Here is a 22,458-nt window from a genome sequence, read left to right on the forward strand (position 1 = left end):
AATCAAATAAATAAATCTTTGAGATACTGCTGCGAGTTGATTGGTTAATGAGTTTGTAGTTGACTTGCTTGAGATACAGATGTCAGCACATTAGATTATATAATACAGAATGGTATCATATGTAGCGATATTAATCAGGACAACAACAATTTTACATTGAAACTGCGGCAGAGACTGATGGCATAAAAACATTCCTTGTCGTAGTCTCTTTCCCTCCAGGATCTATGACTAAAATTTTGTACGCCGTTCCATCTCATTCTCCTTTGGACACTGCACTAACTGTTCATATGTTGGTAGGTGTGCGGGAGTGGTCATTTGCAGCTGATACCCACAACGCAGATGGCGATGGTCGTGGGCTCAGTGTGACCGAGTATATAGCCATCGGAGTGTGCTCCATCCTGCTGGGACTCATCTATGTAGCGTCAGTGTTTCTGTACTTACACGTGAGGAGACGGCGGCGCGGAGACAAGCATCGGGACCGCCGTAATGGACAGCCTGTCCACCTCTCTGGGGCTGATGAGGGGGTAGTGAAGAGTAACCCCTTGCTTGCGACAAAGAGGCACCCCCTTGAAGCTGGCAGCTACCTCAGTGACTCTGGCAGCTGCTGCTCCGACAGTGACGCCGTGTCTGACGTTGTTCCAATGTCAGATGACAACAACAGAATAGCCCAAAATGTTAGTACGCACTTCTTTATGGGATTGTCTGTGTTTACTGTAGATATCCTGACCGCCACGGTGGTCTAGCGGTTAGAACGCTGGCCTTGTAATCCTGGGGTCTCGGGTTCGATTCCCGGCGGTGCCCGAATTTTTAACTTGTATTGGGCAAGGCCGTGGTCTAGGCAACACGGAGTTTTCCTCCGTGGCATCCCAACAACAATTACTCCATTCACACACAGAAGAAGGCAATGGCAAACCACTTCTGGATCATCTGCCAAGAACGTATATGAACAGGTCCCAGTCCGAGAAAAGGATGGAAGGATCCTGTTCATATGGACCTGTCGTCAGACAGAACACTAAATAATAATAAGATGAGGTGGTCTAGCGGTTAGAACGCTGGCCTTGTAATCCTGGGGTCCCGGGTTCAATTCCCGGTGGTGCTCAGATTTATAACTTGTGTTGGGCAAGGCCGTGGTCTAGGCAACACGGAGTTTTCCTCCGTGGCATCCCAACAATTACTCCATTCACACACAGAAGAAGGCAATGGCAAACCACTTCTGGATCATCTGCCAAGAACGTATATGAACAGGTCCCTATCGGAGGGAACTTGTTCATGTCACCAGGGGTCAGCTCCGACCCGATGGTATAAAAAATTGTAGATATCCATTTTTTATCACAGTTCAGTCAAGAGAAATGTATACGTTAGTCAGAAACACGACGCAGGGAGAACGCTTCTGAGATCTAGTCACATAGAAGGTGGGAATTTCTTGACCATTTGTATTAGCTTCTCAAGATCTCTATTCTCCTTGGACTCCATCAGTTCCCTGCCTTCTTCCTAGAATCAACTGTACCAGCATCAGGGGGAGGAAGGACTCAAAAAAGGATAAGGATGTTAGACTTTGATAGAGAACAAACGACAACACATTTAAGAAGGAAGGAAAGAAAGTACCCATTTCCAAAAAATACTTCATAAATATAGACACAATGGAAGGAAACATCAAGCAAGTGTTGTCTGGTGGTTAGCGCTTTTTCAAATTTTAAAATTTCAACCCTGGGACCTGTTATCCAGGTAATGTATTTGTTTTTTCTGTCCCTCCAGATTAATTCTGTCATAATACCTTAAACAGGCCAACACAGCTTCCTCGTACTACATTATTTCTAATTAATTATTCTCATGTACCCCACAATTTGACGACACGTTACATATACAGTTTATAAAGTTTTAAATAACTCAGAAATTAAGACAGATCAAGGACACTATGAGCTTGATCACCATTGCAGGTCCAGGTGACAGCAGCGCTGGTGCATTCCTGTGGCATGTCGTTCTCCATGCAACCCGATGAACTCTGCTTCTCAGAGCCAATTCACACTCAAGAACAAAGTTCCATTGAACGGTTACCAGAAGAGAATGTATCCATAGTGGAAACTCTAGAAGGACGAGAGGAAAGACCAGAGACTGTCCGAGCCATAACGAACGGTACAGCACGAAGGAAACTGTACTTCAATCCCGCGTACTTCGAGCCAGAGCTTCTTGTTGTAAGTAAACTGCGGCGCCTCGGGCAAATTTTCCCAGATTCCTCACAGTTTGATCACGGTTAACTAAATGAGATTTTTGAGATTCTCGTGACAGTGAAAATGTTGATCTTGTCTTGTGGATTGTAACGCCATGTGGACTTGTAGGTAGACACTAAACATTCCAGACAAGCAATGGCATCTGCCTACTAGACCACATGGAATATATAACCCGGAAGAACAACGTCGAGACAAGTAACTCAGTAACTTACAGTTTTCTCTGTGCCAAAGTACATCTTACGATCTCATAAACTCTCAAAATGTGCCCGTAGGCACAAAAAAGGTTGGGGACCACTGAGCTACACTTTCTACGCCCTGGTATTAAATCAGAGTGAATGGTAAGCCTGCTTGGATAGAAGGTTCGATGGGTCTCGTAAACATGGTGGCAAAGAAATAAACCCTGCCCCTACAGCGAATCAAATGTGGTCATTAATATCAAATAAAATAACTTTGTAGAAATAAACATCCTGGTTCATAATTAACTTAAAATTAGTAACAAATTGGCTAAGTAACAAAGAGATTATATTACAAATTTTTTGTCACATTCTAAAATTTCATAAATCAGTGTACATTTGATAACGTCTAAGAACTAATAGAGCATCTTTCTTCCTGAAAATCTAGTTCTAATTCAAGGGTGCACCTTGTAATCAGTGGCATCTTAAAATTGAGGATATACAGTAATTAACAAACTCACCGACTTCTTAATAAATCCATAAACTTCTTAAATAAGCAATTAAATGTATCATTAAATAATTATCTGGTTACCTAACAGAATAACTGATTGACTGACAGAATCGTAATATAAAGATAGCTAACATTTTCTTTAAAAAGTATGGCAAAGTTCAGGGTGGAGCTTCATGATTGTTATTCTGTAATTATTAGGATGATCGCATCAAGAACGGAGATTTGGGCAAAACACGGAACACATACAGGAAAATTCTTACAAAATTCTAGCTCCAGTGAAGTTTCATTAAACAAACTCTATTGAGCAGATACCTTCCTCATAAGCTACTCAGCTAGTCAAGAAATTTTTCACCTTTTAACCTGTTATGAAATCCAAGGGTTCATCACCTTCCAGCGTATGCCTGGGTCTTCCAAGTGGCCTCTTCCTTTCATGTCGTCTGTCCAAAGACTCTTGTCATCTGATCTTCTCATTGTGTTTTGTTTGCATGATCATGATTCCTGTTTCTGTTTAGGCTCCACCGCCTGCCGCTATCGAATTCCTCACAAAGATCCGGGAGGTGATTTCCATCGCAAAGCATAAGATGTTGGCAAAACGATTCTCTCCAACATTGATAGGAATCCCTGAAGAGGAACAACTGCAGCAGGATCTCACAAATGGATCCTATTATGGCGGACTCTCAAGCAAACGCGGTAGCGTAGGCACCGTCAGCCTTAAGCGAGAGAACGCCCGTCACCGGGGATGTCCTGGATGCCCTGGTTGCACCACCAGGCCTGTTGACAGCTTACTGACTGTCAAAGAGAAGATAGCTTCTTGCCAGGCCTGCTGTGCTCCTGAGAACAAACACAGTTCTATCAGAAAATGGCTTGAAGATGTGCCAGTAACAAAAATATCTGACCAAATTTTGCCGAAGGAAGACACTTCAAAAGCCTCGAACCCGATTGAACGTGGAAAATCCTCTCAGAAGGGGAAGGCTCCTAGCATTCCAAAAACTGATGAAGTTCCAAAGCGAAACAAAGCTGTAGATTCAGCAGTTAATGCTATACAAAATCCCAAACACTGTAATGGTAAACTCGTACATCCACCTCAACCACCGCCATCAAAAGTAATGCAGCACATAAAGAAGGATGCATCAGTAATTCCCACAGCAGCAAAGATGCAGCTAACAGCTATGAAAACTTCCCCTTGCCCTACTCCACCACCACTGCCATCCTCAGATGTAAATGATAAGATTAACAGTGTCTTCTGCAAGGAGAATAAGAAAGAAGTGGTTGAGCCTGTTGTAACAAAACAGTTGATGGATGCAGTGATAAAAGAGCTAGTGGGTCAGCGTGGCCTTGAGACAGTAAAGATGTCTGACATAGATGTACCTACGAAGACTGTGAACGACATTCCAGAAGATCAAAAGAAGTCTTCTGGAGAAGAGTACGAAGCTGACAGCCTGGAGCGATCATCAAGGGAGCTGGATGAAGAAGGTATCTCTACCCCAACCGAATATGGGGATGTGTCACCACAGCCAAGTCCAAGCCTAAGTTCAGCACTGCCTCTGGAAGAGGTACTCACGATGCGAAATGAGATCTTTAACATTCAGACAGGAAGCAAAACTATTTCCAAACTAAAACTGGAAAATACCAGTGTTCCAAAAGAAGCATCCACTGATGATCATGAGTATGAAATTATTGTACTGAATCCTGATGCAATGTTAGGGAACATGAACAATAATATTAAGTTGTATAACCTTCCACAACTGCTGAACAACAGCAATGGATACAGTCTCGTCAGTGAAGTGTATGTGAATGATGGGTACAATTTCAGCAGTACATCTAGTTCACCGAACAACACCACTTCTAGAAGCACCAGCGGCCCTAAGATACGGTACTCTGAACCCGTGGAGAAGCCCGGCCACCTAACTATCCAGGTAGAAGATTCGCCAGAAAATTATATTCCCCTCCCAGATGACTCTGACAGTTTTGAACCAGATACTCTTGACAGAAAGCCAAATAAACACAAAGCAGATGAATCAACATCTGCCGTCTCAAGTTCAAACAGACATACAGAAAACTTCAATGACTCCCTAGAGAGGCCTGTCCAAATTCTTCTTCGTACTACTGGCAGCTTTAGAAGTGATTCTTTGAGTCAGACTGGGTCTGACGATCTGTCTCAGATCTTAACTGCGTCTCCATTGAACAGGGGCTTTGGGAGTCTCCGTGAGATATACGAAGCCCGTACCCAACATCGTGTTGAGATGGACAGTGTCAGTCTTGTGGGGTCCACACGCTCTTTGACAAGTGAACTGGACTACAACCATACGCTGTCCTGGAAACGCAGACAGCCATTGCTGCCTGCAGAAGGAATGATACTGTATCCGGAAGCAAAACAGGCAAGGAGGCAGCGACCACCAACACCACCAGGCATAATCAGTGGTCCTCAGAAACCTGAACCTCCTAACATTATACCACCCTTACCTCCAAAAGCCTGTTCCCTGTATGAAGATCCACCACCTCCACGACCCCTATACAAAATCGAGTCAACTCCTCCCTTACCTCCAAGATCAATAAAGCCACCTCTGCCGCCAAAAAACGGGGCTGGCAGAAGCATCAGCCAGAAGAGAATGGTATCAGATCCTGCTCGTAGACCCCTACCTCCTCTACCACAGTCTAAATGTCATGAAAAGAGCAGTCCTATCTTCCATGAAATTTCTACCATCTCCTCCACATCTACATCAGCTTCTCAAGACCTGGAAACAATTTCCAATCTGTCTGGTGCTTCTGTGGACAGCCTCAACTCATCTGACTATGAAGCATTTTACATGACACCCTTCTCAGGAGATGAGGAACCGGATGGGAGTCAAACACTTGGCCAACGGGTAGAGCAAAGTTTGAAAAACAAATTTACAAACTCACAAGACACTGGATACAACAATCAACTTGTTCTTCAGCCTGTCAAACTTAAGGCTGTACAAGGAATTTCTTTGCTCTCAACAAAGAGTTACACAAAGGAAACAGAAAGTGACAACAGCCCATTACGTAGTCGCCAAAGTGCGGGAAAAGATTTGATGAAACATCTGCGAGACAAGAAGAGCTCTGATTCGGTGAGGAAGACGTGGCGTCGCATGGTTGAAAGGTCAGCGTCTGAAGTACCTCACAAGCCAGAGGACTCGGGTTACCTCAGCACCGACTCAAATGAATCCAATAGGCACGTGCAGGTACGAAAAGCTTCAGAAGGGCAGAATTCGAGCCAAGGACAGGGTAGCGTAAGTGAGACTGATGAATCTCTATGTGATGGTGCTAGTGAATCTGGCGCGGAGAGCATTGCGACAGACTCGTTCTTCTTCGGTAGTTTCCGGAAGCTATCCACGTGCGCTGTGGTGACTGAGTCTGTTGACAGTGGGGTAGGGTCAGACCTGGTGAGAACAATGAATAGTTCCGTGCTATTAGAAGATGCAGGCGCTAGCAGCAGCGACTCTGAGAATGTAAGCTTTGTGACTGTTCTACCTCCAGGTAGTGGCCATCGGAGATCAATACGGAGTTAGTATTTTAGACTCCGAGTTGCTCGACTTTCAGTTTGAAGTGTTGGAACAAGAAACCAAAGCTTAAGAACTGAATGAGTGCTGTATACTGTAGAATGTACGTGCTTTTTACTACAGCTACCCAGGAAAAAATATGGGAAAAGGCAATGAATTTATTTATGAACATAACTTCAAACATCTCTTTACTGTTTCTATGCAGTGCCAAACTTGTATATATGTACAAACTAATTTATAAAAACTTACACAATTTCATACATATTCCATACACATATTAGTGATATTTTCACAGATGTGATATTTTGAGGGCCGACAGTGCAATAAAAAGGTATGAGGTATCCATGCCAACTTAATATTAGAACAAGAAGCATTTTTATATTAATATTAAACAATGAAAGTCTTTACAGTGAAATGAGCTTTATAATTTATGACAATAACACTGAATATAACATACATATAAATGGTTATATATAGCTGTAAATAAGACACCTGTTGAAACAGAGATGATTTTGTATTTATTGCCGCAATTTTTGTTGTTTAAGTTTTCAAAGTTTAATGTGGTTAAATCATGTCTTCATTATACCCATACAAACTTCATTGCACCTGGTCCATTTCCAATGCGCTAGTTTTTGTGCATATTTGGTTAATGTTAGGAAACACACAAAGTTTCCTTTCTCACTGACGTTACAAACTGCATAAGTAGGTTTAAAAATGTGAATGTCTAAAATTAACTGTAAGGTATATATCATTATTCACATTTATACAACAAATAAAATTCCTGTGGCAATAAATATTGCACTTTAAACAAATATTTTAATTTTAATAATTTGACTGGATCTGAAGTTTCTTAACAGGGCAAATGAAGGTTAGCACTGAAAATTTAAAACTGGTTTTCTTTGTTTTTATGTAAAAGATGCATGAGAAAATTACATAATGAAATGCTTCACAATTTATACCATTCAAATAAATTGGGGTGATTTAATCAAAAAAGTAAGATATGGGTAAGACATGTAGCATACAATGGGGAAATGAGTAATGCATACTAAACTGTGGTTGGGAAATGTCAAAGGAAGAGACTAATTGTAGAGCTGGGCACAGATGTTAGAAAATTATCAAAGTTGATCATAAAGAAATGCTATGAACTGGATTCAAAAAGCTCTGGTCCAGTAGAGGTTTTTGTTGTGCAATAGAATATGCTCAACCAACGTAGTGTCCAACAGCAAGCTTTCATTAATACAGTCATATGGAACCTTCAGGCTTCTCAAAAGGAGCAATCACTAGACTGACAGATTTCCAGAAATAACCTGCAACAGTCACTTAGTAAGTGAGATTTGCAGTTTTCACTACGGTAAAGACCAGGGCTGTGAAGTCGGTACTAAAATCTCCGACTCTTTCATAAAAGTTAACATGTTTTAATAAAGGTAAACCTACTAAAATGTTTAATGTCACCATAAGGGATTTCATCACCACCACGTGGATCATCAGCCTACATATTAGACTTACATAACCTATATTTAAATATATGTCTAATGGTTATTGCAGAAATCGGTTGATTTGTAGACATTTTGTATTCTTAAGGTACCAGAGCCAAAGTTACAAAGAATTATTCCCACACCACGTGGCTGAACGGGTCATTGAACCTCCCTAAGTGTGAGGCCGCTGGCGGCTCACGCGGTATAGAAATTGTTCTTAAGATTTTATATCGAGGTCGGAGTCGGTACATTTTTACCGACTTCGACTCCACAGCCCTGTGGAGAAGTCCTGGATAAGTCCTAGGGTAGTGCCGGAGAAGTCCTGGAGAGATTATGCGGAAGTTCTTTGATCATGGAGAAGTCCTGGAAGGTTATGTGGACGTCTTTAATCGGTGGTGGATTTGATCCTATGCTGGTCAGTTATTTTTGATTCGTTTAAGTTTGATTGGAATGTGTTACATTGGATTAGGTTGCGTTGCTTTACATTAGGTTGGTTTTGGTTAGGTTAGGTTCAGTTAGTTTAGGTAAGGTAAGCTTAGGTTGTGTAGGTTAGTTTAGATAAGGCTGTTTTGTTTTACGATGAGTTATTTTGTGTCCTGGAGAATTTCTAGCGTGGTCGTGAGGATGTCCTGGAGAAGTGCAGGAGAAATCCTGGAATTAGTTAATTTGGTAATATTAAAATGGATCATGAAGAAATAGGGCGTGAGGTTGTTGCACTCCGATGGCGGACTCGGTAATGAACCTTGATGTTTTGTAACAGGTAATATTTTGACTAGTTGACCGACTATCTTCTTCGCAACAAATTTTCTTCTTCCAGTTAGTTACCATTATCCCATTCCACTTCGGTTTATTTTCAGTGACTTGTTTGTAATCGTTGGTGACGGGATGTATTATGAACATGTGCTTTGCTACAGAACTTGTGTTTAGCCCGTTCGTCGTGTTAGTTGTACGTTTTCAATATGGCGGCGAATGTGTATGTTGGCGTTTCTGGTCCTGCGTTGTCATTTCTGCTTTACGAAAACGTGAAAAGTGCAAGTGATCAGGTAATTTTATAAACAGTGTTTGTATTCATATTGTACTGTATGCAATACAGTATTCAGTTGGTGTTTACATAATTGCGAGTGTGGTTTAACTTCTGTATATCTCATCCCAATCCCGCCACTAAAGGAGAATCAGGAAAACAATGTATTATTATGTTTTACAGAAAGGATTTCTACTAGGAGAAGTTGTAAGTCATGTTACCGACACTATAAGCGATTCCCAGATACGTGGGGAGAAAACTGAGACACAGATAAGTGAGTACATATGTTTAATAGATACCTCTCAGGTAGTTGGATTAGAAACTTGACACTCATCCGAAAAGACTACTATAGTGATGTGATATATTGTAACATAACATAGCATAGTGTCATAAAGTTCATTTAACCACCAAGTAGTATGAAAAGAAATGCCTTAAGTGCAGCATTGGAAGTTTTTCAGTATGACATAAAACGTTGTTCCATAGACCATGCGTGTCAGTTATGTTGTAGTTTATTATAACTAAGTTGTAGTTAATGTTGTTTCACATTATTGTATTATGGAATTGTCGAATAGGCATTTTCATTTGGTTGGTAAAGCAGTAATTGGAGATGGTGAAGATGGCTGTCTTCTGGGTTGTAGTGCCATGTAATCTGATTATTAGTTTAAGGACGTTTCAGAGGTCCTTGCTGCCTCCATGTGATCACTGTGATGCTGGAGGCAGACTCACTGCCTTGAAAACCTCAGATCCTACTTAATGGAGATGTTTGTTATTGTAATGCATGAATCTGTATCCTTGACCTGTTGAAGATGTGATGATAATGATGTGAAGATTTAGTATTGTGTACACAATAGATTGTAGGTTGTTGGGGGTTATACTGATGTCACACATGGGCAGTTGGACTGCATATAAGCTGTGACATGTATACAACTTATATTATACCTGTATGCAAATAAATGTTTTTAATCTCTCAGTTTGGTTTGTATTTTGTGTTTCTGTGTAATTAATGAATTTCTGCCTTTGTTCTAGGTGTGAATTCTTTGATGCCAATACCAAATTCCGTGGAATTATGTAATGGTATCGGGATTGTTAGTCGTGACAAGCTCAAGGAGTTTCTGAAGGAAAAAGAAAAAGTATGTCTTTGAAACATGTTTTCCTTCCACATTAAGTATGCTGAGATTTGTGATTTATTTAAAAATTGTTCTAATTCAAAGAGTTTCTTGGAGCTTTGATATTTAACCTTCATCATCCATGTGCTGTAGCTTTTTGTATGACTCGTCCAACTGTCCATTGCACTAGCATATCCCTAATCTGGTAACCCTGGAGTTAAAGTTATCAGCATCTTTGTATTCAGAGAGTTAAATCACTGTTCCCATGCATTAAATGTTAATGTGTGTGATAAAAATTCCTTGCATTTGTCAGTTGCACTTTTCGTAATTTGTGGTTGGTCAGATTTTATATTCAGGATTTTTATTGTCATGTAATTTTTTGAGAGCCAGGGCTATTACATTATATGGAGGTTTAATTAAATGATTGTCTCAATAAATGTTCACCAAATTAAGTAATATTTTAGCCATTTAGGTCTATGCAGATATATATGTCCCACTAAAAAGTGTGTTTAGCTGAACGGAACTGTTGTTTTGCCGCGTCGTGGTATTGTTAACAATGTTATGCATTCAACAAACGGTGTCTTATATCTTACGACGCTGCTGAGTCTTTGTATTTGTAACAAATTCATTTGTAATTGAAACGTCAGTACCAAAATAAGTCTGTCTAGTTGGACTGTATCTTTGGGGTCTGCTTTATTTTTACAAATATTGCATGTAATCAAATGTATTTTCTGTGCAGTCATGGTATATTTCAAAGTATTACCCAATCACTCACTTGGAATGACTGAGGAAAATCAAGAAAGTCCCCCCCAGTAAGGGTAGTCTGTGCCACGGTCAAGATACAAACTGGTCACTGCCTGTATGCAAGTCAGAATGGTTATCACTAGCTTGGCTCATTATTAGAGGTTGTATTTGCTTATTTTTATATATTTGTATGTTCGCTTAACAGTATAAACAAATAGAATTGCATATTTTGCCACGCAAATAATTATTTTGTGGCACTGGTAATTGTCCAGGAAGTGAAAGACTGTGTTCAGACCCTAGCCTTGTGAAACAATTAAAAGCAAAAGGTCTCCCTCGGCGGAATAGTGGTTAGCGTGCTCACCACTGGACCCAAGCTTCACTGGTTCAAACCCGGCCGAGGTCAATGGATTTTTAAGGGTGATAAAAATCCGTAGCACAACTTCCTTCGGAGGGGAAGTAAAGCCGTCGGTCCCATGTCGTAGATTTACAGCATGTAAAAGAATCTTACGATCTTGAGTGAGATGTTTCATAAGCAAAATTCAGTGGCCATTTCTCACCAAAGTCTCTCCTGATTCACTACTAGATGGCTCTAGCAGTCAAATCAGGATTGAGTAGAAATTGTGCAGAGTCAGTGGGTTTGTCACTCACTACTCACAAATGCGCACTTGGAAGACCAAGAACCTCCGAAAAGGAGGCAGCGAAAAACCCACAACTGGGTTGTAGAGCCAAGAAACAAACAAACAAACTATTAAAAACAAAAGATCAAAATGCTAAAGGTATGTAAACTGCGCTGTCAGGCTGGTAATTTCAAAACCTTTTCTGCAGGAGAAAATTGAATCATTCTTAATAATCTACAGTTTATTCAAAAATCCTGAATTAAGAATTGCAGTGAATAGATTGGAGGTTATATTATTTCTGCACTTTAAAGCATTTAAATGCCATTTGAATGAATAATAACAAATTTTGGTATTCTGTCATGCAGCAAATGTAAATATGTATTACTCTGACATCAGCTTTATTGATTGATTGAATGATTGCACAGTATACAGTACATGTTTCATGAATAACGGCCATCTTCAGGTGAGACGTTAAGAACTTTGAAAGTTAGGAAGAGAGTGCACTTACAATATAAAATTACACACCCCATATATGTAATTTTATGTCTGAAATGTACTTACATAATAAAGTTAGTGTCTCAGTAGTATATATTTATGTTGAAGATTTCTGTCTTCTGGGTTGTTGCGCTGTGTAGTCTGGTCAATGTTAACCAACGTTTCAGAGGTCATACTGCCTCCGTCATCAGGGCGATGAGTATGAAGATTTCCGTCTTCTGGGTTGTTGCGCTGTGTAGTGTGGTCGATGTTAACCAACGTTTCAGAGGTCATACTGCCTCCATCATCAGGGCGATGAGTATGAAGATTTCTGGCTTCTGGGTTGTTGCGCTGTGTAGTCTGGTAGATGTTAACCAACGTTTCAGAGGTCATACTGCCACCGTCATCAGGGCGATGAATCATCGCAGTATGACCTCTGAAACGTTGGTTAACATCGACCAGACTACGTAGCGCAACAACCCAGAAGACAGAAATCTTCATACTCACCGCTGTGAGAACCTCAAGTCTTATATATTATGTTTGTTGTATGATGGACTGAATACCATCATTAGTTGCTAAATTATGCAACAGCACACACTCTTATAATCCCACTTTAATTCAACTGTGAAGGTGTGTGATGGAATATACAGGATCCTTCATAAAAGTTGGTCCAGTTTATTTGTTACCTTACTACATGTCAAATGTCCCTTGTGTTCATTAGTCAATGTGTTGTCCCTGGTGGTAATGTCATGAAGCAGCAGTGATCAAGATGGCGTACTGGGAGCATGATTGACAATAAGAAAGGTGCTGAATTCTGTCAGAACACTTGGAAACATTTGCCGTGTTCAGTTGCGTTGGTGCAGTCCCAGAAAATATGTAAAACATCTCATCATCACAACTTGGGAGCATCAGGGACTCTACTATACCGACATTTTTTATTATGCATTTGTGAAGAATGGAGTTTTACTCATACTATGTTCACATATTTGCAGGGGGCATAAATTGGTGAACAGAAACTTCTACTTCTGCTCCTTTTCCCTTTATAGCCACCATCACATCTTCGTCATCCACCTGGTAGTCTTCTTCCTGATACCTTCCCTTTATTCATTTTCAGGATGTTTTCCATATAGTACTGGCAGAATCATTGTGAATTAAAATCAGATTTTTAATATTGATAATAAGAAGTTTAAAGATCAACCCTCATTTATCACTTTGCCTTTTTCAAATTACAGGCAGAAAAGAAAACTTTTTCACATAATCTCAATTTTTGAAAATTTGTGAGTTTCCTGCAGATATTACCTGTTTGCTTTGTAGTATATTTTCTTTCTTTCTTTTTTTTAAGGAAGTGGTTGGATGGTACAGGTTCCGCCGTAACTCCGTACTTACCCCACACCTTCGAGATAAGCTTCTGCACAAACAACTGTGTTCATCATTGTCTCATCTCTCATCAGAACACTTTACTTTGTGTCTCCTTAACACGTCAGTGTCTGCCCAAGGTTCAACCCACATCTTCAACCATAAATTCATACGCTACCGTCACAGGTTAGTAGAACTTCTTAAAGTATGAGGGGAATTAAAAAATAGGTGCCCGAATTTATAACTTGTGTCGGCAAGGCCGTGGTCTAGGCAACACGGAGTTTTCCTCCGTGACATCCCAACAATTACTCCATTCACACACAGAAGAAGGCAATGGCAAACCACTTCTGAATCATCTGCCAAGAACGTATATGAACAGGTCCCAGTCCGAGAAAAGGATGGAAGGATCCTGTCCATATGGACCTGTCATCAGACAGAACACTAAATAATAATAAGATGAGGTGGTCTAGCGGTTAGAAGGCTGGCCTTGTAATCCTGGGGTCTCGGGTTCGATTCCCGGCGGTGCCCGAATTTATAACTTGTGTTGGGCAAGGCCGTGGTCTAGGCAACACGGAGTTTTCCTCCGTGGCATCCCAACAATTACTCCATTCACACACAGAAGAAGGCAATGGCAAACCACTTCTGGATCATCTGCCAAGAACGTATATGAACAGGTCCCAGTCCGAGAAAAGGATGGAAGGATCCTGTTCATAATATGTCGCCAACCTCCTGTAAAGGAGACGGCGTAATAAAGAAGAAGTATAACATGTTTCTGTTTGTGTTTATATTTAATATTGCTTTATACATTGCATGAATCAGCTACACTCATTTCTTTAACATTGCTATTGCATTAAGTTACTGGGAGAATCGAGATTCAGATTACGTTACTACTGCGTGATTTGTGCGATGACTGGTAGAGCAGTCCAAGAGCTTAATGCTGGCTTCAAACCGTGATGGAGGCCATATTTCCGACATCACATGGTTTTATTTTAAAGGTTTGAAACAGGAAAGATTAACTCTGAGAGGCGGGATTCTTTCAGTTCACTAGGTGGGCATTTGCCGTGATGGTCACTGATACTGTAACAGGAGACATTTGTTACAGACGTGTACTTCATTTTAATGTTAACTGATTTGTCATGTCATGTGTATACTGTGTTGTGAATTGTATATGATTTTTCAGGATGTTTGAATCGCTCCCTGTACAGATTCATAATCTGGGTGAAGCTCCACAGACAGAGTACAAGTTAGTTCCTAGTAAAGCGTGCTTGTCGGATTCTTTCAACAGCATAATTTCTTCTCTGACGTAAGTTGAAAGTCTCTCGTTTCATATACTTCGGGTAGGGCTGACTCATAGTATTAGAAACATTAATTATAAATTGGTTTATTTGTATGCATAATGAATTTTTGCTTAAGTGAAACATGCCGGGCCATGAATCTGTCCCAGCCATGTCATTTGCTGTTTTTGTCCTGTGTTGTACTGTACTCACTCGGAGGGAGGAACACAGATTGCAGGAGTTTGAGAATCGGGTGTTGAGGAGGATATTTGGGCCTAAGAGAGAAGACGATGGGGAATGGAGAAAACTGCATAATGATGAGCTTAAAAATCTGTACTCCTCCCCCAATATTGTCAGGGTGATTAAGTCGAGAAGAATGAGATGGGCTGGGCATGTAGCGTGCATCGGGTATTGGTTGGGAAGCCTGAGGGGAAGAGACCGCTGGGGAGACCTAGACATAGATGGGAGGATAATGTCAGGCGGGATCTGTGGGCGATAGGAGTTGAAGGAGACTGGATTTTGTTGGCCCAGGACAGGGAATGGTGGAGGGCTTTGGTTAATTCGGTGATGAACCTTTGGGTTCCGTAAGCCATCTGGTTGGTTGGGTCCACTAGTTGGGAAGCCTGAGGGGAAGAGACCGCTGGGGAGACCTAGACGTAGATGGGAGGATAATGTCAGGCGGGATCTATGGGAGATAGGAGTTGAAGGAGACTGGATTTTGTTGGCCCAGGACAGGGTCCGGTGGAGGGCTTTGGTTAATTCGGTGATGAACCTTTGGCTTTGGTAAGCCATCTGGTTAGTTAGTTGTACTGTACTCAGACCATTAACCAGTTGCATGAGTTTTATCTCTTATCTTGTCTTCCAAGCAAATCTTATCAGTGTCAGATAGTACTATTTTGTTTGAAATTTTAGATTTTCATTTCAGTGAATATGATGTTCTTCAGGGTTGTGATGCTGTCTTAATTCATTCTGCACTTTTCAAATTAACAATTTATTATAATAAGAATAAATGTCTACTGTAGGCATTTGAATTCTTATATCACAGTCCCTTCTTCAACTGATTAATTTCAATAGAGTGTAGTTTATCTGGTGAAGCTAGAAGGATCATCAGGGTATTTTATTTTAGGGGGAATGGAGCTGATGACAGAAACGTGAGAGGACTAATAGGATTAAACAGTATCAGATGGTAATGTTAGGAAATCAATAAATCAATGTGTAATTCACCTTTATATGATATGAAGTTGCTTTTATTTATATATTCCTGAGGGAATAACCAGGTTGAATTAATTTTTCAATTTTGGACTTTGGTATACAGGCACAAACAAATATCAGCCAGTATATTTGTTTGAATAAGTGCTGAAGTTGAGTTTTAATGCACTGATGTCACTTGTGCAACCATCCAACTTATTCAAATACAAATTTGTATCCAAGGTTGTGCGTGCAACGGCATTTCCTCACAGCACCTTCTCCGAGTGACGTAGTCTCTTGTCAGTTAGTGCTGTTGCTAAGTTTAAAGGCTGCAGGTTCAAGCTTTGACGTGTCTCCCGCACTGCTGAGACCACGGCTTGTCTTTCATTATGTACGAGTTTGTAGGTTTGAGTCTGTGCTTTCAGTAATCTCTGTCCTGCCTATGGGATGTTTATGTTGTGAACAGATTGTATGGTAGTGATCTGTCGCCTGGGATTTTGGTCTGTTTACAGCTGTAGAGATTTCTATACCTCCGCAGCAACACCAAATGTTTACAGATATCGAATACTTTACTTGAGTTTTTGAAACTTTTTGCATTTTGTGTGGTCGGAACGTAAATATGGATTCTGAATATATGAAGATGTCTCTGATTTTTAACCAATTTCAGAGTGTCGCTAGGAAGTCAGGTTATAATCAGAAAGATCCTGGTAATTTTTTTCTCTAGTGTTTTTAATGCTCGTACCATTTTTATCACTTTTACATTGTTTTTACCTGTATGTTCATCAAGGTCGGAGAATTCTTTCTTGAGAACATGCTGCATTGGATGTGGTAAAAAGAAAATTGCATAAACTTTATTCAGTATTGTGATTTACTGAACTTATAAAAGCAGGATTAGCAATATTTAACAAAAATGTTACTTGTACAGGGCTGCTCATGAAAAGGGTTCAGATGCGTCTTTAGTGTGTAACATCCAGAGGGCTTTGCAGGAGCACATGAAAAATCTTATAAGTGATATAGAGCACTCTGAGAGAAGAATATCTGAGCTGGAGAGAGAAATTGTTACTCTTCGACTGCACCCAGGATTAATTTCAGATGGTACGTACATGATTTGTTGATGTGAAAACATTTGCCCTAAAATCTCTTGCCACACTATGCCCAAAACCCCATATTCTCCACAGTCAGTGCCAATAAACCTTATTTTTTCCACAATAATTGCAAGGCTTAATGGCTTGTATGTTGGACATAGTCCACTGATTGAGTTACCATGTTTATCCAAACTTGTAGTGTTTTAACTGAAATATTAAGTGGATTATATTAATGTGGCTTTCCAATCCTAGAAATATATACAAATATGCATGATTGCTGTTTAATGCTTCTTCTATGGCTCTCCGGTCCGTATACGGTCCATGGCCTCCTCAATTCTCTTCTTCCATTCGGTCCTCTGTTAGGTCCGTCTGTCCGAGGCTTTGATCGAGGTTTCGAAACATCTTCCTTTTTACGGTGCAAGGTTGTTAGCCTTGCGACCAACCCCCAACCTGGAGGACCAGGGTACCTGTCCTAGTCTGACCTCTCTCCCTCGACCAATCTGGCTATTGAGGCCCTACCAGTAGCTCTTGGGGTCACTGAGGTACTCAAGCCCCACTACCAGGACAAGGTGCAGGTACCATTAAGTGGGGTGCTTCAGTGCCACATGATGACGATGACAGCAACTGTCATCGTCATCATTGTCCCAAACTATGGTACCAATATGTTTGAAATGGAAACAGCTTTTCTTCATATGCACCAAGAAGACTTTGTGCGATACTTGTTCAGTATCTAATCGCTTAATTTAAAAACTTCTTCGACCGACTTTGTCTTGCATGTAAGTCCTGGATTCCAGTTCCGTCACGCCCATGAGAAGCCTGCTGATGATCGCTAGGTTGTAGAAAGAGATTTATTCTACGGTCATGCTCACAACTCACACTCACATAAAACTTTCTGAACTTGCTATGATTTCACGTTGCTTCTGATTACCTTAAAGTCTTGTGTTTGTCACACACAGTAAATGATCACAGTTTATTTTCCAAAAGCTGTATTATTGACTGTAAAAGCTCTGGAAACCTATTACAAATGAACAAATAATGTGGCTGAGAGTGCTGTGCCTATAAGTAGCATGGACTGCTTTTGCAACGTTTGATAATAATTAGTTAGGTAGTTAATAAATGTGGGGTCTGCAGTAGCCGCACGGTCTGAGGCGTAGGCCTTGTGCCGCTTGGTCGCTGGGACCGTGGGTTCGAATCCCACTCAAGCCGTGGATGTTTGTCCGCGTTTTTCTGTGTTGTGCTGTCCTGTGTACAGGTAGAGGCCTTGCGATGGGCCGATCCTTCGTCCAAGGAGTCCTACCAACTGTCTAATAGATCAAGCCAACGAAAAGTTGAGACCCGCAGTGCTGAGGCACTTAAAGAATGGGTCGTTCCCAATATCCAGTATCCCAGTTAATAAATGTGATGTTTTGGGTGTTAGCTCTCCTCCCATCTACAGTTGGATGATGATCATTAATATTTTATATACATTGCAAACACTGGGCGGTGTTTAACATGATGACTGGAATAATGTGTGAAAAATATTGAAGACATGGTTTATTAATTATTGGTCTTAAGGCACCGCATTTAATAGGTGGATTAGTGAGTTTTCTTCTTTTGTTAGACAGGGAGAGTCCCTTATATATGGCATGACTGCAGTGCGATATTCTGTGCTGTTTTATAATGTCTTGTTGCTGGACTTTGAATTGAGTTTGATCATTGGACTGAAATACATGTAACTGAACCATTAGTTCCTGAGCGTAGTTATTTAAAGGTTGCGGTTGCTGTTCAAGAGTTGAAAAGGTAATAATTGCAAGTATTGATTACATTTTTTCAGGATTGATCAAAGCAGGAGTTAAAATGTTGCATTCTAAGATCCACAAACTTTTTATTTTGGAATAAGGAAGAAATACCAGAGCAGTGGAAGGAATCTACTTAAGGGTGATAATACAATAGTAATTACTGAGGAATGTTCCTGTTATTCTCTCTCTCTTTTTGTCATCAGTCTTCTGACTGGTTTGATGCGGTCCTCCATTTTCGCCTATCTTGCGCCATTCTCTTCATCTCCGCATATTTTTTACAGCCCACATCCTCAAAAATCTGCGTCACATATTCCAATCTTTGTCTCTCCCTACAATTCTTCCCTTCAACTGTTCCTTCCATTACCAAATTAACCAATCCTGGGTGCCTCAGAATGTGTCCCACCATCCTATCTCTTCTTCTCGTAAGATTTTTCCGTAGACTTCTTCCTTCACCTATCCTGTCTAAGACCAGCTCATTTCGTACTTTTTCAGTCCACTTAATTTTCAGCATCCTTCTTCTTTCTGGCTTTCCCACTGACCGTATTTCGCTTCCGTATAGCGCTGCGCTCCAAACACGTGACTTCAGAAAAATGTTTCTTAATTTCAGGTCAATGTTTGACACTAGTAGACTTCTCATTCGAAGAAGGCTCTTTCCGCTTGTGCTAATCTGCTTTTAATGTCTTCCTTGCTTCGTCCATCTTTCGTGATTTTTCTTCCTAAATAACAAAATTCTTTCACTTCTTCTACTTTGTCTTTCCCAATTTTGATATTTAATAGGTCATTATTCTCGTTTCTGCTGCTCCTCATAACTTTTGTTTATCCTTAAGCCACACTGCTCACTGAGTAATCTATACATACCATTCAATAATTCCTCGACATCTTCCTTCCTTTCAAAACTGCATTTAAAGACTATCAAACATGAATGTCTATAAAGATTAATTCCATATATAGATGAAGTTATTGGGGATCATCAGTGTGGATTTTGGTGTAATTAGTTCACTACTGGTCACATATTCTGCATTCATCAGTGGAGATAGATGAGAAAAAGTGGTTCAGAGACTTCAAGAAATTCTGTAAGGGTTCAGTTAGTGGAAAAGTATTTTGCAGTAAACTCCTTATTATCCAGGGGGAGATTAACTGGGGTCTATTTAGTTTAAACAAAAATTAATTCAGAAAATCTGTTGTGAAAGTTAGATCATTTAAAAAGAACATAATAAGTACAATTACATATTTTTTAACGTATTAACATAAGTTGGTTGTTTCTAAAACCTGAAATTTACGACAATAGAACTATTTTTTTAAGAGTTAGCATGTACTGTATTAAATTTTACATAAAATTGTTATTAGTAAATCTTTAAAAATAAGTAGTGTATGTCTGTAAATGAACTTATTTCTGTTTTTCTTTTATTTTTGTGGATTATCTTGGGTTTTGATTATGTAGGAAAATGTTTCCCAACTAACTCAGATAATTGAGAGTCTACAAATTCTCATTGAATTTGGTTTTCCCGTTAAACTAGTTCATAATAATAGTCATTATCCGTGGCGTAACAGCCCTCTGAGAGCCAAGGCCGACTAGCTGGCTGCTGGCCTCACGTTCACATGCCTAAGCAGAGGTGAACGATCATCCAACCAGATATAGGGTGACGTGTGGTCAGCACGACGAACCCCCAGCAATTGCTAGTTTCCATGACCGGATTACGCTACCCATTGTAGCTCCCCAATTTCCCCACGATGCTGGGTTGGGACCAGTCCCATACACCGGTAGAAAATCTCATGAGAAATTTCTTTCCCCGAGACTCGAACCAGCGCACATTCCGTATCACCTGTCCGAAGCATGATGCCTCAGACCACGCGGCTACAGCGCGGCCTAATTAAAATGCGTTTAAGCAAAACATATACTGAAGTCCATATATGTAAACACATGTTTGATGCATTTCATATTGAGGATGTATTGAAGCAGGAAGGTGTATGGAAAAAAATATTAAAATTGGCTGGATTCATCTAGCTTGCGATAGGAACCGGTGGTGGTTGTTGTAAACATGGTAATGAAACTTTGGGTTCTGTAAAAGGCAGAGAATTTCTTGACTAGCTAAGCAGTTATTAACTGCTTAAGGACTATGCTGTTTGTAGTTACTTATGATGTACATTTGAAAGTGTTGCTCAGACTACTTATTACAAATGTTGCAGAAATTGTACTGCCACAGATGCTCCAAGAAGAGATATCCACTGCAGGTAACAGTAGCAGCGGTATTAATAATAAAAATCCATCTGTATCAGATGTTTTTAGTGTAGTAGCTCCTAAACTTGGTAAAAATCAAAGCATCTGTAACGATGCTGTCGAATACAACCAGTCGAGGGTTGTGGCAAAGGAAGAGGCTTCCAGTGATTATAACAATTCCTCCGATGCGTTTGCGTTTGTCACGGAAATGAAGATTCAGATGAGCCAGCCGCAGAATGCAACATCATCGCCTTCCACTGAGAACTTTTGTGCCGGTAGCAATAAACAACGTCCGGGTGGACACGGGAGGGGAGGAGGCAGGGGACTTGGCCGAGCAGTCCGTAAATCCAAAGTCACAGATGTCTCGGATAATTCCCCAAATGTCCGGCGAGGTTTGCAATCTGAAGCATCGGATTCTCCATCTTCAACAGCTGTACGGGGTGCCTCACAAAATATGAACAATGTAAACACAAAACCTCGTGGTTATGCGCAGGCTGTGAAGAGGTCATTAGTTGCTGGTGATGGTATGGTCACCAAATCACCTGCTATGTCACAAGCAACTTCAACAAATGGCTCGCCTTCAAGTTCAAATTCTCAGAAATATTGACTTTGTTTGGAGATTAAAATATTGGTACAGATCACATGAATGCAAATGTGTTTATAAGGGAACCAGCAATATAAATGCTTAGTCATATTCCTTTTGTATTTCAATGTTGGCCAGCGTTAATCATAGCAGTCACAACACACTGTTAAGTTACAAGTAATATGGCTCCCAGATTAAAACCAGGTGCATATTAATAATAATTTTTCATTATTTTTGAGCAGTATTTTCATATGTCCAATGGATATTTTCATTTATGTCATGTGATTTGATTATGGTAATATAATTTGTAGAATCCAAAGACTGCTGAAGTCGTGTTATAAGAAAACGAGTTATTAGGGGGGAACAAAGAAGGGGTACTTGGATGGCCGTCTTCTGGGCTGTAGCACTTTGTAGTTTGGTAGATGTTTAGCACCGTTTCAGAGGTCCTTACTGCCTCCATCATCAGATCGATGAGTGCTACATCCCAGAAGACGGCCAACTTCGTACTCACCGCCACGAGAACCTCAAATCCCATTAATGGGGTATTGTTCTGATTACAAATCTTTTACTTCCAGAGATCAGAGTGTGAATCCGTTTGTTTCGTTGACTCTTCGCTTCTGAAGGTAGTAATCAATAAGTATTCTTAATCGTTGCTTAGCGTTGTGTGTTGGCTTCTATGAAATCCTGTTGCATTTCTCGCATAACTGACAGTATGCATCAGGATTATTAAACTGATAATTAAATGTCAGTATGACAAACTCATGTGGACTGTCAGAATGTATTTCTTGTATTGAAATATAAGTATAGTGAAAGGTGATACAAAATAAAAATGTTTTCAGTTTATTGAAATAAATAAAACAACTTCAGTGATTCCACACGGGTTCACTCGAAACTGGATTTATTCTACACAATTACAATTTATTTTTCTCGGTTACTTTGCTTGAAGTGAGTAAATAATTGTTCTCTGTTGGTTATCATTTCTGCCCTTTCAGTTTTGTGTATAATTCACACTTTTTCTCTTCTTGCACTAACTTAGAATCGCGGGCCATTTGGCTGGCACAGAAAAGAAACTGTTGACTTTTAGCTGCTACTCGGTCACTTGCTGT

The 22,458-nt window shown here is 40.2% G+C and overlaps 2 protein-coding genes across 5 annotated transcripts in view; both read left to right on the top strand.

Annotated features, from left to right (window-relative positions):
- The window catches only part of sha (shavenoid), a 170,122-nt gene extending 163,184 nt beyond the window's left edge, over nucleotides 1-6,938 (top strand). For both annotated transcript variants that reach the window (XM_022078874.2, XM_022078873.2), the window contains exons 8-10: nucleotides 298-674; nucleotides 1,938-2,192; nucleotides 3,425-6,938. In XM_022078874.2, the coding sequence (XP_021934566.2) occupies nucleotides 298-674; nucleotides 1,938-2,192; nucleotides 3,425-6,442 (3,650 nt within the window). In that variant the 3' untranslated portion in view covers nucleotides 6,443-6,938. The remainder of the gene's footprint in view (nucleotides 1-297; nucleotides 675-1,937; nucleotides 2,193-3,424) is intronic.
- A 155-nt stretch (nucleotides 6,939-7,093) lies between these two features.
- On the top strand, nucleotides 7,094-22,263 carry LOC110837075 (BRISC complex subunit FAM175B). 3 transcript variants are annotated; one of them, XM_022078878.2, is made up of 7 exons: nucleotides 7,094-8,323; nucleotides 9,113-9,203; nucleotides 9,956-10,059; nucleotides 13,213-13,412; nucleotides 14,407-14,529; nucleotides 16,614-16,783; nucleotides 20,739-22,263. In XM_022078878.2, the coding sequence occupies exons 1-7, from the start codon at nucleotides 8,261-8,263 to the stop codon at nucleotides 21,374-21,376; spliced, it is 1,389 nt and encodes a 462-aa protein (XP_021934570.1). In that variant the 5' UTR covers nucleotides 7,094-8,260; the 3' UTR covers nucleotides 21,377-22,263. The 3 variants fall into 3 exon arrangements, with proteins under 3 accessions (XP_021934570.1, XP_021934569.1, XP_087206085.1); XM_022078877.1 differs by lacking the exon at nucleotides 7,094-8,323 and adding an exon at nucleotides 8,782-8,951; XM_087349959.1 differs by lacking the exons at nucleotides 7,094-8,323; nucleotides 20,739-22,263 and adding exons at nucleotides 8,782-8,951; nucleotides 18,587-20,721.
- Nucleotides 22,264-22,458: the final 195 nt, after the last annotated feature.

The sequence above is a fragment of the Zootermopsis nevadensis genome, unplaced genomic scaffold, assembly GCF_977971745.1.
Source record: "Zootermopsis nevadensis isolate Lab colony 2312 unplaced genomic scaffold, Znev_1.0 Znev_ptg000016l, whole genome shotgun sequence".
Classification (NCBI taxonomy): Eukaryota; Metazoa; Arthropoda; class Insecta; order Blattodea; family Termopsidae; genus Zootermopsis; species Zootermopsis nevadensis.

Coding starts and splice junctions, on each gene's coding strand:
- LOC110837075 (XM_022078877.1), top strand. CDS start 8,868: ATGGCGGCGAATGTGTATGTTGGCGTTTCTGGTCCTGCGTTGTCATTT. Junction 13,413..14,406: donor TTCATACGCTACCGTCACAG/GTTAGTAGAACT, acceptor ATGATTTTTCAG/GATGTTTGAATCGCTCCCTG. Junction 14,530..16,613: donor AGCATAATTTCTTCTCTGAC/GTAAGTTGAAAG, acceptor TTACTTGTACAG/GGCTGCTCATGAAAAGGGTT.